The 12,168-nt window shown below is 41.5% G+C and overlaps 1 protein-coding gene across 5 annotated transcripts; it reads left to right on the top strand.

Moving 5' to 3' along the window:
* The first annotated feature begins 54 nt into the window (after positions 1 to 54).
* LOC310674192 (uncharacterized protein) lies at positions 55 to 11,855 on the top strand. 5 transcript variants are annotated; one of them, XR_014509422.1, is made up of 8 exons: positions 55 to 235; positions 3,173 to 3,264; positions 4,762 to 4,854; positions 5,477 to 5,608; positions 6,610 to 6,741; positions 7,084 to 8,783; positions 10,445 to 10,522; positions 11,643 to 11,855. XR_014509422.1 is itself a non-coding variant. In XM_083433218.1 (6 exons), the coding sequence occupies exons 2-6, from the start codon at positions 3,185 to 3,187 to the stop codon at positions 8,715 to 8,717; spliced, it is 447 nt and encodes a 148-aa protein (XP_083289344.1). In that variant the 5' UTR covers positions 56 to 235; positions 3,173 to 3,184; the 3' UTR covers positions 8,718 to 10,879. The 5 variants fall into 5 exon arrangements, 1 of the variants encoding a protein (XP_083289344.1); XR_014509423.1 differs by having other exon boundaries at positions 7,084 to 10,522; XR_014509424.1 differs by having other exon boundaries at positions 6,610 to 6,851; positions 6,893 to 8,783; positions 10,445 to 11,855.
* The last annotated feature ends 313 nt before the right edge of the window (positions 11,856 to 12,168 follow it).

The following is a 12,168-nucleotide window of genomic DNA, read 5'->3' as shown; positions in this document are numbered from 1 at the left end:
GCTTCCCGAAACGAAGCCCCGCCCTGCTCCCTGGGCTCCTCCTCCTGGTGGGGGGCGTGGCTTCGCGGCTCGGTCCCTCTCCTGAGACTTTGCCGAGGCGCCATTTTGAAAAGCGTTTTGTTTGTGGGCTGAACCCGAGAGAGACGAGAGGAGGAGAGGCGGCTTTCTCCTCCCACCCCTTTCGGCGCGGCCGCGACGTTGTTTCTGTCAGCCGTTTGGCAAAGCGTCGAGCCGGGTAAGTCCTCCCTCGCTCCGCGGCTTCTGCTCCGTCCTCGTTTTCTCCTCCGCGCGCCTGGAGCATATATTGTATAACCGTCGCCTCGCTGGGTCAGGCATAAAAGGCCTGATCCTGCTGCGTCTTTTCCCTCAGGAGAACCGGCCAGAATTTTTGGACACTACTCTGGTCGGGGACAGAGGGTGACACTAGGGAGGGAAATGTCGTCGCGCCACTCCTTGGTGTGTGGAGTGCCGCAGGGCGCAATTCTCTCCCCGATGCTTTTTAACATCTTTATGCGCCCCCTTGCCCAGATTATCCGGAGCTTTGGGCTGGGCTGTCACCAATATGCTGATGACACTCAGCTCTATCTGTTGATGGATGGCCACACCGACTCTGCCCCGAACACACTGACCAGATGTTTGGAAGCCGTGGCTGGATGGTTTCGTGGGAGCCGACTGAAACTAAATCCTTCGAAGACAGAGGTCCTATGGCTGGGTCGGGATGGCAAGGGGATGAGGGACCAACTCCCTTCTCTTGCGGGGGCCCAGTTAGTGCCATTGCCTTCCGTTAAGAGTTTGGGTGTAATCCTTGACGCCTCCCTTTCCATGGAGGCACAAGTTACAGCAACAGCCAAGGCGACATTTTTCCACCTTCGCCGCATCAAGCAGTTGGTCCCTTACCTTTCCCGCCCCGACCTGGCCACAGTGATCCATGCGACGGTCATCTCCAGGCTTGACTACTGTAATTCGCTCTACGCAGGGCTGCCCTTGAAGCTGTCCCAGAAACTCCAGCGAGTACAGAATGCTGCAGCGAGGCTCCTCACGGGGTCTCTGCCATGGGAGCATATTCACCCAGTGCTTTTCAAGCTGCACTGGCTCCCGGTGGTGTACAGGGTCAGATTTAAGGTGCTGCTTTTGACCTTTAAAGCCCTTCACGGCCTAGGACCCTCGTACCTACGGGACCGCCTCTCCTGGTATGCCCCACGGAGAGCCTCAAGGTCCATAAATAACAACACCCTAGTGGTCCCAGGCCCTAAGGAAGTTAGATTGGCTTCAACCAGAGCCAGGGCCTTTTCAGCTCTGGCTCCGGCCTGGTGGAACGCTCTGCCTCATGAGACCAGGGCCCTGCAGGATCTGATTTCTTTCCGCAGGGCCTGTAAGACAGAGTTGTTCCGCCTGGCCTTTGGCTTGGAGCCAATTTGATTCCCTCCCTCCCTCTCTCTCTTTTTTTTTTTTTTCTTTTCCTTCTCCTCCTGCGATGAGGCTACATTTTAATATTTTAATGTTACATTATTTTCATGTTGTATTTTACTTTTGTTTTTAAGTTGTAATTATCTATCTTGTTTTTATTATTGCTTGTAAGCCGCTCTGAGCCCGGCCATGGCTGGGGAGGGCGGGGTATAAATAAAAATTATTATTATTATTATTATTATTATTATTATTATTATTACTTCTAGCTACCATCCCATCCATTGTATATAGCCAGGCCCTACGTTACAGCCGCATCTGTTCCAACTCTACAGACAGGGACTCTCACCTAAGAGATCTACAGCAAACCTTTTTAGAACTAAAATATCCGCCTTATAAACAATAGATCACCAGAGCCAGACTGATGGGGGGGGGGATTAGTTTGAAACATCAGTCAGAGGTTTACAGCAAGTTATACAAAAAAGGTCATATAATATAAAATACAGCAAAATATGTAACATAGTTTATTTAAAACCCTTTGGCCAGCTCTTCAGCTGAAAAAAGGCTTCCAGATTAGCTTAGAAATGTCAGACTTTTAATTGAAAATAAATGGCACCAAAAAAAAAAAAAAAGGGATGCTGAGGGATGAGGAAACCACAAACTTGTTCTTGGTTAGAGAATTCTTGTACTGACCACTGGAGTGGAAAATTTTAGGGTAACCAAAAGTGCCGACCTCTGCTAATAGGAACCCTGCAAGCCCATTTCTTCTGCTATATTCTTAAGAACAAGAAATTTAATCTGTTTTAAACTTTGCTAAACAACAACAAAATACCTTTAAAGTGTCTTGAACAAAACATAAAGCTTTATTGTTTTAATGTATAATGAGTAAACTCCATTTTCCACCTTCCTACCCTCTTGTACTGCTACTGTTCTAGTCAGTTTCATAACACATGCAATCTTTGAGCAATACTTAATAGAACGCAAAGAATAATTTCTTAAAAGAGAGGTGTGTGGTTCATGTTCCCCTCTTCTCTGATAGGGGACTATTGTTCTCTGATTCTGTGTTACCGATAGTAGTGCCTACACAGTACCTTTCCATGTGTTCACTGAGAGTGGTGGTGGAATTTTCCTGTTGGCTAATGTAAAGTGGCTCATGTCTCATTACGTCTTCCAAGCCTCAGGGTTGACCAGGCCAGTCACATCCACCTTTCTTGTATCTGAGGTCGTGTATGATGTCAGATTTAGGAAAGTTCAAGTAGCAGATGTTGCGATGTTTGTTTTCCTGATTCTTCCTTTACAAGAAAAAACCAGAGCCGTGTTGCTTGTCTGCACTGCAGTTGTTTTCAAGCTGTGGCTGCAAGGGAAGATCTGATTGAATCTACAGATAGAATCACCTGACATCATACAATGTACTGTGATTGATAGGTGGGCAGGGGTGCTCACCAATTAAAGTGGCCTGTGGAGGGCTGGCCCTCTGGCTGGCTGGATGCAGTTCCCCACCCCTGCTGTTGGCCCAGCAGCCTTGCATTTGCCTATTTGTGACATCTTCGTTTTGAAACTGTATTCATAGTTGCATCGTATGGTACAAGGCACAGACTTGGGTAAGATTAGAAGACTTGCTTTGATATTTCTCTTTGTATCAATAAGATGGTGTATCATTGTTGGTAACTATTTTTAACAGACTCTGCTGGAAACCTCCAAAATTACATTAGGGGAAATTTGATTCTTAAACTTTTATGTTGAAACATGACTTTATTTTCCCTTCCAGTATTTCTAATAGATGGAAGAAGGAGCTGAAGACCTAATGGATCAGCCTGAATCTGCTCCAGAAAACATACAAGTGACTGAAACAAAAAAAAGGTGAGACATAATTCCTAAGTTGCTGCTGTTGTTAAATGTCATATTTAAACAACGACAAATGTTTTATAAAAACTACAAAGGGTCTTATGGCAACATGAAGGGTGGTATTGATCTAAGTTTTTCTTAGAGTAGTTCTAATAAAATTCATGGAAATAACTTGGTTGTGTTCATTCAGAGTGGGTCTACTCTGAATAAATTTGGTTGAATACCACCTTAACATATATGTATATTTTCATGTTCATCAGCTTCATTGTGTAATCCTGAGTTGCAAGTACATATGTACTGGGATTGTAAGCAGTCAAGCCCCCCTGTCAACCTGGGTTTGTGTATATTTTTACATATACAGTGGTGCCTCGCAAGACGAAAAGAATCCGTTCCGCGGGTCTTTTCGTCTTGCGGTTTTTTCGTCTTGCGAAGCAAGCCCATTGACGGAGTAGCGCTATTAGCGCTATTGACATTTTAAGGGCTAAAAACGGCTTTTTAAGGGGGGGATTAGCGGTTTTGCTGCTAAAATGCTTTTAGCAGCTTAGCGATTCAAAATAAGTGGTTTTGGAGCAAAAAAAAACAACCCGAAAATTTTCGTCATTTTTCGTCTTGCGAAGCAAGCCCATAGGGAAATTCGTCTTGCGTCTGCAGACGGAAAACCCTTTCGTCTTGCGGGTTTTCCGTCTTGCGAGGCATTCGTCTTGCAGAGCACCACTGTCTGTAATCTGAAACTAAGTGCCCTAGGTCATGTACTAACATAGTGGGTTGTATCCAACTAAATTTTACTTTGAGTATACCAATAGAAATTAATTCACTGAAGTTAACTCTGACTATTACTGTCAGTGGATCTACTCTGAGCATGACTGGTACTAGGCACAATGCAGCATTACCAGGTAAGATCAATTGATGAAAGATTTTGAGTGACATAGGGTTGCCATATTTTGAACTGATTATCTGGAAAGAAAAGTTGTTGAGCTTTTTTCTTTTTGGGGAGGGTGGGGGGCAAATTTGTGAGCTGTTTTTGAGCTAGTTTTATGGGGAAACTGCACTGCCAACATGGGCTGCCATACTTCCATATACAGTATGTTTGGGAAATTCCGGACATATGGCAACCCTAGGTTGACAGCCAATGAAACTCTGCTTCTGTGCATGGTTTAGGGAGGGAGAGCAGGCTCATGTGCCACAGCTATGGGGAAATCACAAATTCAGTGGGTTAAGACTTCTAGTATGGAAATGCAATTCTGCAAAGAACTTCATCCGTGTTGTTAGTTAGTTCTGTGTGGCCCACAGGTTATTTTTGACCCTTGCTAAAGGAGGATACAGCTTTCCATATGACACAAAATACCTGCAAGTTTGATGCAAATTTGTGTTCTCTTTTATGGGTGGGACAGAGGGCCTAATCTACATACAGTGTGGACCTGTTGGCACCTCTAGCCATAGTAATTGGACTGTGGTTCTTAGAACAAAAAAAAAGTGGTCAGAATTTCATATGTCCTCCTTCGTTATGCTCAGAGGTCCAAGAGGTCGGGGAAGAGGCCGAGGTGGCAGAGGCTATACTAGAGGAAAAATGCGAGGCAGATCACTGAATGGCTTTGGGCCGATAAGGTAATCTTTCAATTTTTTACCTAATGTACATTATTTACTTATTGTATAATGTTGTACACATTAACTCCAGGGTGCAAACTTCCTAACTGGTAAAGCTTTAATACACAGTTGCAATTCAAATTGTGATGGTTTTGCATGCTTAAAGGGATGTGCATGCAGGTACGTTTCCCCTACTAAAATGAGTGTTGCACTTGCTTGCAAATGGTCACAGGCCCAACCTCCAGCATTTCCAAGTAGGGCTGGGAAAGGCTCTTTCTGAAACTCCGGAATGTGACTGCCATTCAGGGTGTAGCCAAAATGGGGTCATCCAGGTGTCACTGGACCGTAGCCCCTCTTATTCCTGACCCTTGGTTATGGAATAAGGCAGCTTCATATGTTGAACTGTAACCATGAACGTGGTTAGAACTTAATCATCAGCTTGTGTTCAGAAGATCAGCTAAGCCAGACCTTGACTTACCTCACACATGGCTTAGGAGCAAAAGGGACCGGAAAGGACCAAAATGGCTGCAAGCTCTTTTTCAGGAGTTTGTACATTTGCAAACCTGGACTTTTACCTTTTTATTAAGATTTGCTGAGTTGCTCATGCTTTTAGATTGGTGCTGAAAAGTTCTTGTTTTTGTAGACGTGGAATGGGAAGAATGCGCCCATATTCAGATGTAAGAGGGCGAAGAGGAGGACGAGGCGGACCTCTCTTCTCGCCATCTCTGCCTCGGAGAGGAATGATGAGAGTGCCTTTTCTGCCACCCCCACCATGGTTAGTATTGAAGTTAACTGCAAATATATTTTAAAACAGTGACTGTAGTTTTGGGTTAGTTAGGGCTGTGCTTGGGGGTTGATTCACCTAGCCATATGTTTTATATATGCAATTTGCATTAATTGCAGAATTTGGGGCTTTCTGCAAGCAAAATTCACAAGACCCTGTTTTCTTGTCAAATTCCATAGAATTGGTTGTGTGAGTGTCCACAAAGAAAAAAAAAGTTTCAAGAGCTGGAGATCAGTTTTGGGGATTTTCCACTGAGGAGATGACACTGCAATTGATGTTTTTTTGGAATCTAAGTTATGCAACCGAAAGGTTGTATGTGACTCAATATCAGGAGTGCTTCTTTGGAAAGATTTGGGGTTGTAAAATATACCTCATGATAGCTGATGCTAATCAGACAGTGAAAGTCTAGGACTGAGAGCTACTGAGTTAGATCAAGCACTCCTGTACATACAAGGAGAAATTACCTCTCCCCCCCCCCCCATATATATATATATATGTGTGTGTGTGTATGTATATATAAAATTTTTATTCATTGTGAACCCACACTCACCTGAAATTTGGAGAAAATCTTTTAAAACAGGCAACTATTCCTGGCAACTCTGAAAGCACAATTTTTAGATTAAAAAACATGTTTTATTATCGATATGATTGCTGTCCTGGGCTCCTTTGGGAGGAATGGCAGAATGTAAACTGAATGAGCAAATTCTAATAAAAATCACCATATTTTTCTGTGTATAAGACTAGGTTTTTTCCCTTAAAAATGTCCAAAATGGGGAGGGGGCTCTTATACGCAGGGGCCATCTCCCCCCATTTTCTTAAATAGGAGGCGTCTTATACACTGGGGCGTCTTATAGACAGAGAAATACAGTATGTTTTTATTATTATTTAAAGAAAATGCCTGTTTGAAGCTGGGAAAACAAAACTAATAGTTACATGATATATAACTGGGTTAGTAGTCATATGATGATGGTCAGTTGGGTCTGTCTCTGCAGTTTTGAGCTTCCTCCCCCACCTCCCCCTCCCCCACCACCTGGACCAATGGGCTTCAGAGGAATACCTCCTCCTCCCCCCAGAGGCAGAGGGATGCCGCCATGGCCACGAGGCCGTTTCCCACCTCCAAGCAGGTAAGATTCCTTTCCCACTCCCTTTTTTAGCTCATTTTACTTTACACTTAAAAGAATTTTATGTAACAGTGTTTAAAACTTAAGGAAGGTTAAGTATTCAGAACGAGGCAGTAGAGAGTAGAGAGTATTCAAAGTATTCAGAACAAGGCAGTATTCAGTAGAGACTTAAAAAATCGGAACTTATTGTTAGCATAATATTTAACCACACTGGAAGCTTTCTAAATATGCATGTTGGAAGCATACTCCCAAATTGTAATGTAGGGTTTTAAGCCTGTTGTTTTTAAAAAGTAACTCTTTTGAGAAGGGAAGAAACAACAATTATGATTTTATCCTTTTATACAGCTTTCCCAGTGGACCCGGTGCACCACCTCTTCCGCCACCTGGGCGGGGCCAGAGATGGCCTGGGCCGCCAGGTGGCAGATACTATTAAAGAGGCTTATTCTTTAAATTCAGTAACTGGGATACATCCTTTTTACCTTAAGACCATTTGAAATGGCTGGACTAAGAATTGCCTATAAAGCATTAAAGAAGGCAAAGAAAATAACAGAGTGCTTGATATTCCATATTTTTCCAGCAGCCCTTATGCACCAAGTTGGTAAAAGCCATATATTTTTTAAAAATATCCTAAAGACCTGTGACTCCTTGGACACTTTCAAGAATATCCTTTTGAAGCCTGTTCTTTGTGGACCTTGGCATCTGCACACTAAAAGTTAAAAGAAAGATATCATAAGAATAGGTCAAGCTTTAACTTAATATGCACAATTAAGTTGTGTGCAGCTCTTTTTTTGGAAACACATCTTGATTTGTTTCAGTAACATGTATTTGTTTGTTCTAAATCTTGTGAACTCTGGTTTCAAATGCACTTACATGTGGTAAGAATAAATTCATCAAGATGCTTCTTACTTCAAAGGGGCAATTATTCTGTATCATGTGGGGAAATATAAGCAATGCACAAAATGTAATGGATAAAAGAAACTGTGGGTGTTAATTTAAGAAAAAGAAAAAAATTACAAATGAACAGAAGTTTATGGACTTTGTTTAAATTTTTAATTACTGTTTCTGTTACTCAGCTTGACCTTGGTGTTTAAATTTCTAGCATGTAATAACTACGTGTAGTACATGGCTAAGCATTTGACCTATTGTATAATTACAACTGGTGATGTTATCAAAAACATAAAATGAAAGGCTATATTAAAATCCGCAGTGTGCATATTGTTTTAAATGACAGATTTCTGTACATTACACAATCACTTTAGATTTGATTTTGTTGTGCACTAGAAAAACTTAACAAAAATGGAACATGTAAATCTTTTTTTGCTTGTTAAAATAACAGATAAAATTGTAAAATTCTGAAACAGTGCTGTTTAATGTCAAGGATGATCACAGTCAGTAAATTTACATTCATTAATACGGTCTGTGTTCTTCTGTGCTGAGGGCTGAATAGAAACTTTTTTTACCAGTCTGGTGCAGTTTGGGACTTTTTAACTTAAGCAGTTCCTACACTGGGTCCAAAGTCTACAAGCAAAGTTTTAAAAAAATGAAGAAAAGCAATAAATCGAGGTATGAAAGCATATATAGATGTCTATATTCTACTCTTAACACTTGGCTTCCAGTTAATTGGTATCTTAACAAAATGTATTAACCTTAGCTTTGATAAAACAAAACAAAAACCCGACTTAGATTGATACTTGATCAGAACCTCAACGTTCCCAATAAATCACGAAAGCTAATATTTAGCCTTCACAACTTATTCTTTAAAAGTGAAAAAAATCAGCTGTGTATAACATATTAGAAAATACTTTATTCTATTCATTTGGTTAAATCATTATACTGCAACGATGCTTTGTTTTGACTTTGTGTTGGTTCATTATGTTGGTTTAAAAACACAGTATTGACTGCAACTTTTTAAAAAGTAATTTAATGTTGCCCAATGGTGAAAGAATGATGCTGTTGTTATCTTCTGAAGGGTAACATAGTCACCCTTTGAGGCCAGTGGGAGATGGCATGCAGACCTTTGGGAGAGCTTTCATCAAGGCCTTGAGGTGAGACAGTATTTAAACATTTTCCCCACTCACTTTCTTTTTCTTTGAGTGAAGTGCACATTCATCCGAGTTTGATTCATGTCTGAAGTGGGGCACATACACAACACACAGTCTCGATTCTGTTCCACTCAGAACATTAGCGGCCAATATACAGAGTTACCTCCTAGTGGAACCCAGTCATACAAAAGGGATTCATCAGGTTCAGTTGGAGAAACCGAGTTGCCGAGCACATGGTGGTGGGTCAACCAGGCGTGTGTCCAATGAAGCTGGGCTTTATGCAGATCTTTACCGAAAAGGTTACTGTCAGAAATTACTAAGCAATACACAAATTCTGTTACTTGGAATAACATTTGAACATATAAAGCCATGTTTACACTGAATTGGAACATTCCTCTGTCCAGTCCAGGGGTGGGGAATGATCTAGCTACCAGGCTATATCCTTATCTCTGCAACACAGAGACACATAATAGATCCACTTTGTGAGGTGGGTGGGGTTGGCCATCTGTCAGTCACCTGACCTCATGATGTCAGATGACCCGTTTTTGGCTGTGTGGTTCAAGCGCCATGCTTATTATTGGGGCTTGCAAAAGGTTGGCTGTGCACTGGGCTTTGCAGGCGCTTGCAAACCCACTTTTGGCACAGATGCATCTTTACCTAACCCACAGTTGAGACTGCATGTAGGGCAGGCTCGTGTGGCTTAGCCCAAAGGGCCTCATAGGTTTCCTGCTGATCCAGCCTAGTAATGCCTGTTCTTACTGACCATGGATCTCCTCTAAGATTTTCCCCAGCCTTGTTTTCTGAGATAGCTGTAACTTGGTGCTTCCAGAATTGAAGCTGGCCTTCTGCTTGCAGATACCACTGAGTGTGGCCCATCTTGTTAAAGGAACCACATGCCCTTGATTTCCCCCTTAAACTGAACTAGTATTTGCTGTTCTCCATTCAATGTGTTTGAAAATGCAAGGAGAAAAGGATTAGTATGTTCGGTCTCCTATATTATTCTATACCAACTGCTGACAAGAGTAATGAACAAGCAAAGCAAAGCTGCTTTGGTAATAGTAAATCAGTACTAGCCTGTACATTTAGTAGCAGGAATATATTGCTGAATTTTATCTGTTGATATGGAGAGAAATTGAACCCAAGCATAAGAGAGAATGCAAACACTTTTAGTGCTCTACTATGGCAATTCACCTACATGATGGGCAGAGCAATCCAAAATGATAAGGTAGCATGGTATGGCATATCTACCACTACATCCCAAGTCCTGCTAGCTCATGCCAGCCAGGGTAGGTGGTGTGGGTGTTCTCTGTCAGTATACCAGTTCAGGCTGGCATAGCTGAGGGATGGAAGGGGAATGGAACAGCTTTGATGCTGTTACATAGTCAGCTTGGCTTTGCCCTCTGCTTGCACCCCATTTCAGAGGCGTAGTACCTCAGTTGTCTCTTAATCCCATTCAGCACTAAAGATCTGGGGCTTGGAATTCCTCTTTTCTTTTTCCTTTCTTTTACTATAAGCTGCATGAGATTACTGTTCAGAAATTTAAAATACAGTAGGCTGACTTAACACATATTTCTGATTTTGAATGTTCATGGAGAAGCAATCAGTTTGGAAGCTTGCAATCACACAAATGTTTGTATAGACTGAGAATTAATTGTCCTTTCTAGTGTATTAAAGTTGCTGCAGCCATCTGAATTGTGTATAAGCATACTACTCTGCAGGAAGATTTCAACTCTATTGTTAAGGTAACACTTGCTTTCATTATTGCCTTCTTTTTAAAAAATGGTGATGCTGCTGCTTTGACAGTGAAACTGTTTTTCTGACCTTCTTTATTTCTGTGGGGAACATCCATTGCAGATGTGGACTTAAGTTAACAGCCTGTGAAGCAGTGTGTATCGATGCAGCTATTTTAACTTTTCAGGAAGATTAGGTTGAGGACCCGTCTCCCTTTCCCGTGAGACTGCAAGGTCTCTGGAATGTAAACAGAGTCCTGTGACTCCCAGCAGCTGCTCAGTGAGAAACAGAAACTAACACTCTCCTCCTTTTGATAAAATTCTACTTGTACTGAATTGCAACTGAGTGCAGAAAGAGCTAGTGTCTAGTGCCTGCTTGGCTCTCCTTCCTTAACTTAAGAAGTCCTCAGTGGGAAGTGTTGGTCATGATGGTGTACAGGATAGTCAAAGGCTGACACTAGTAAAGACAAAGCAAGGATGAGGGCAAAACACGCTACTTGAATTATCTTAGCATCATTTGCTGAATCCAGACTTACCTGGGAGTAAGGCCAATTGGCAACATTTCGATGTCTGAACACATAATTTATAATCATCTTCCCCCCACCCCTATTTGTTGTAACTTTTTTTAAAAAAACCAGCCTGAAGAGGCATGTGTACGATTATTCAGACTTACTCATTACTAAAGTAAGCTAACTAACACTAATCTTACACTTGTTTATTCAGAGGTTAGTCCCACTGGATTTATATAGGATTGCAGAATTAGTCCAGATTAAATTCCATGGTATTTATGTTTCTCATACTATACTTGAATTGTATTGTGAGAAGCTTTTGTAAGTTGCTCTGAGAGTCTATTGCCCTATTAGGAAGGCCATTGTATTGTTATTTTAGCCACAATCTGGATGTTTTAAGAACCATAAGCAGAGCATGAATGTGGTAGGTTGCTCCAGGGACCCAGCGTTCAGAGATACTGTTTCTGTTACCAGGAAGAATAGTCATTGATAGATCTCTCATCTTTGGTATTTTTGCACTGATCCTGTTAATTTCAACGGGGTCTCTGCAGAGGAAATTCCTGCTGAATTATTCCCCTTGTCAGTAACTCTGCAAGTACATTTAACTCAAATTTTTTCCATAGGGACCATTTCACAGACCTTGAGAGAAACACGGTAGATAAATCTTTCACAGTAGCCTGATCTTGATTCAAGCTTGAGCCAAGGGGTGTGTGTAATATATTAGGAATGTTTTGCCTATTGCAATAAATTACATCCCAAGATCAACTCATTTTAATGACAAAAATGTATTTTGTGGTCTATGAATGAGAAACTAATAAAGTATCTAAGCACTGTGATTGTTGTGTGATGGAAGTATTTACAAGGTGTAAACAGTACATAAACACTACTCTTATGTCTAGCATCATTGGGAAGAAGGAAATGGCTCATATGAATATATACATTATTTACTGCATGCTTTCTTCCATGCTGCAACTCGCAGTGGTGGATATAAAGTTTCCTGTCTGACCTGAGATGAATTGGATGAATAGGTCTACAGAATAATCCTAGTTGTATTCCTACTGAACAAACCCCTTTAAATGAACAACTGCTACTCAAGATGACATTATGCTCTTGTCTATGGCCCTATTCATCTTCTCTTGCACTCAAGCT

Source organism: Podarcis tiliguerta, assembly GCF_965153285.1.
Source record: "Podarcis tiliguerta genome assembly, chromosome: 3".
In the NCBI taxonomy this organism is placed as follows: Eukaryota; Metazoa; Chordata; class Lepidosauria; order Squamata; family Lacertidae; genus Podarcis; species Podarcis tiliguerta.
Note: the sequence above shows the minus strand (reverse complement) of the source record. Positions and strands in the feature narration are given on the sequence as shown.

Excerpts from the sequence above, each read along its gene's own strand:
- LOC310674192 (XM_083433218.1), top strand. The coding sequence starts at position 3,185 with ATGGAAGAAGGAGCTGAAGACCTAATGGATCAGCCTGAATCTGCTCCA. Across the intron at positions 3,265-4,761 it reads GTGACTGAAACAAAAAAAAG|AGGTCCAAGAGGTCGGGGAA; the intron begins GTGAGACATAAT and ends CGTTATGCTCAG. Across the intron at positions 5,609-6,609 it reads TTTCTGCCACCCCCACCATG|TTTTGAGCTTCCTCCCCCAC; the intron begins GTTAGTATTGAA and ends CTGTCTCTGCAG.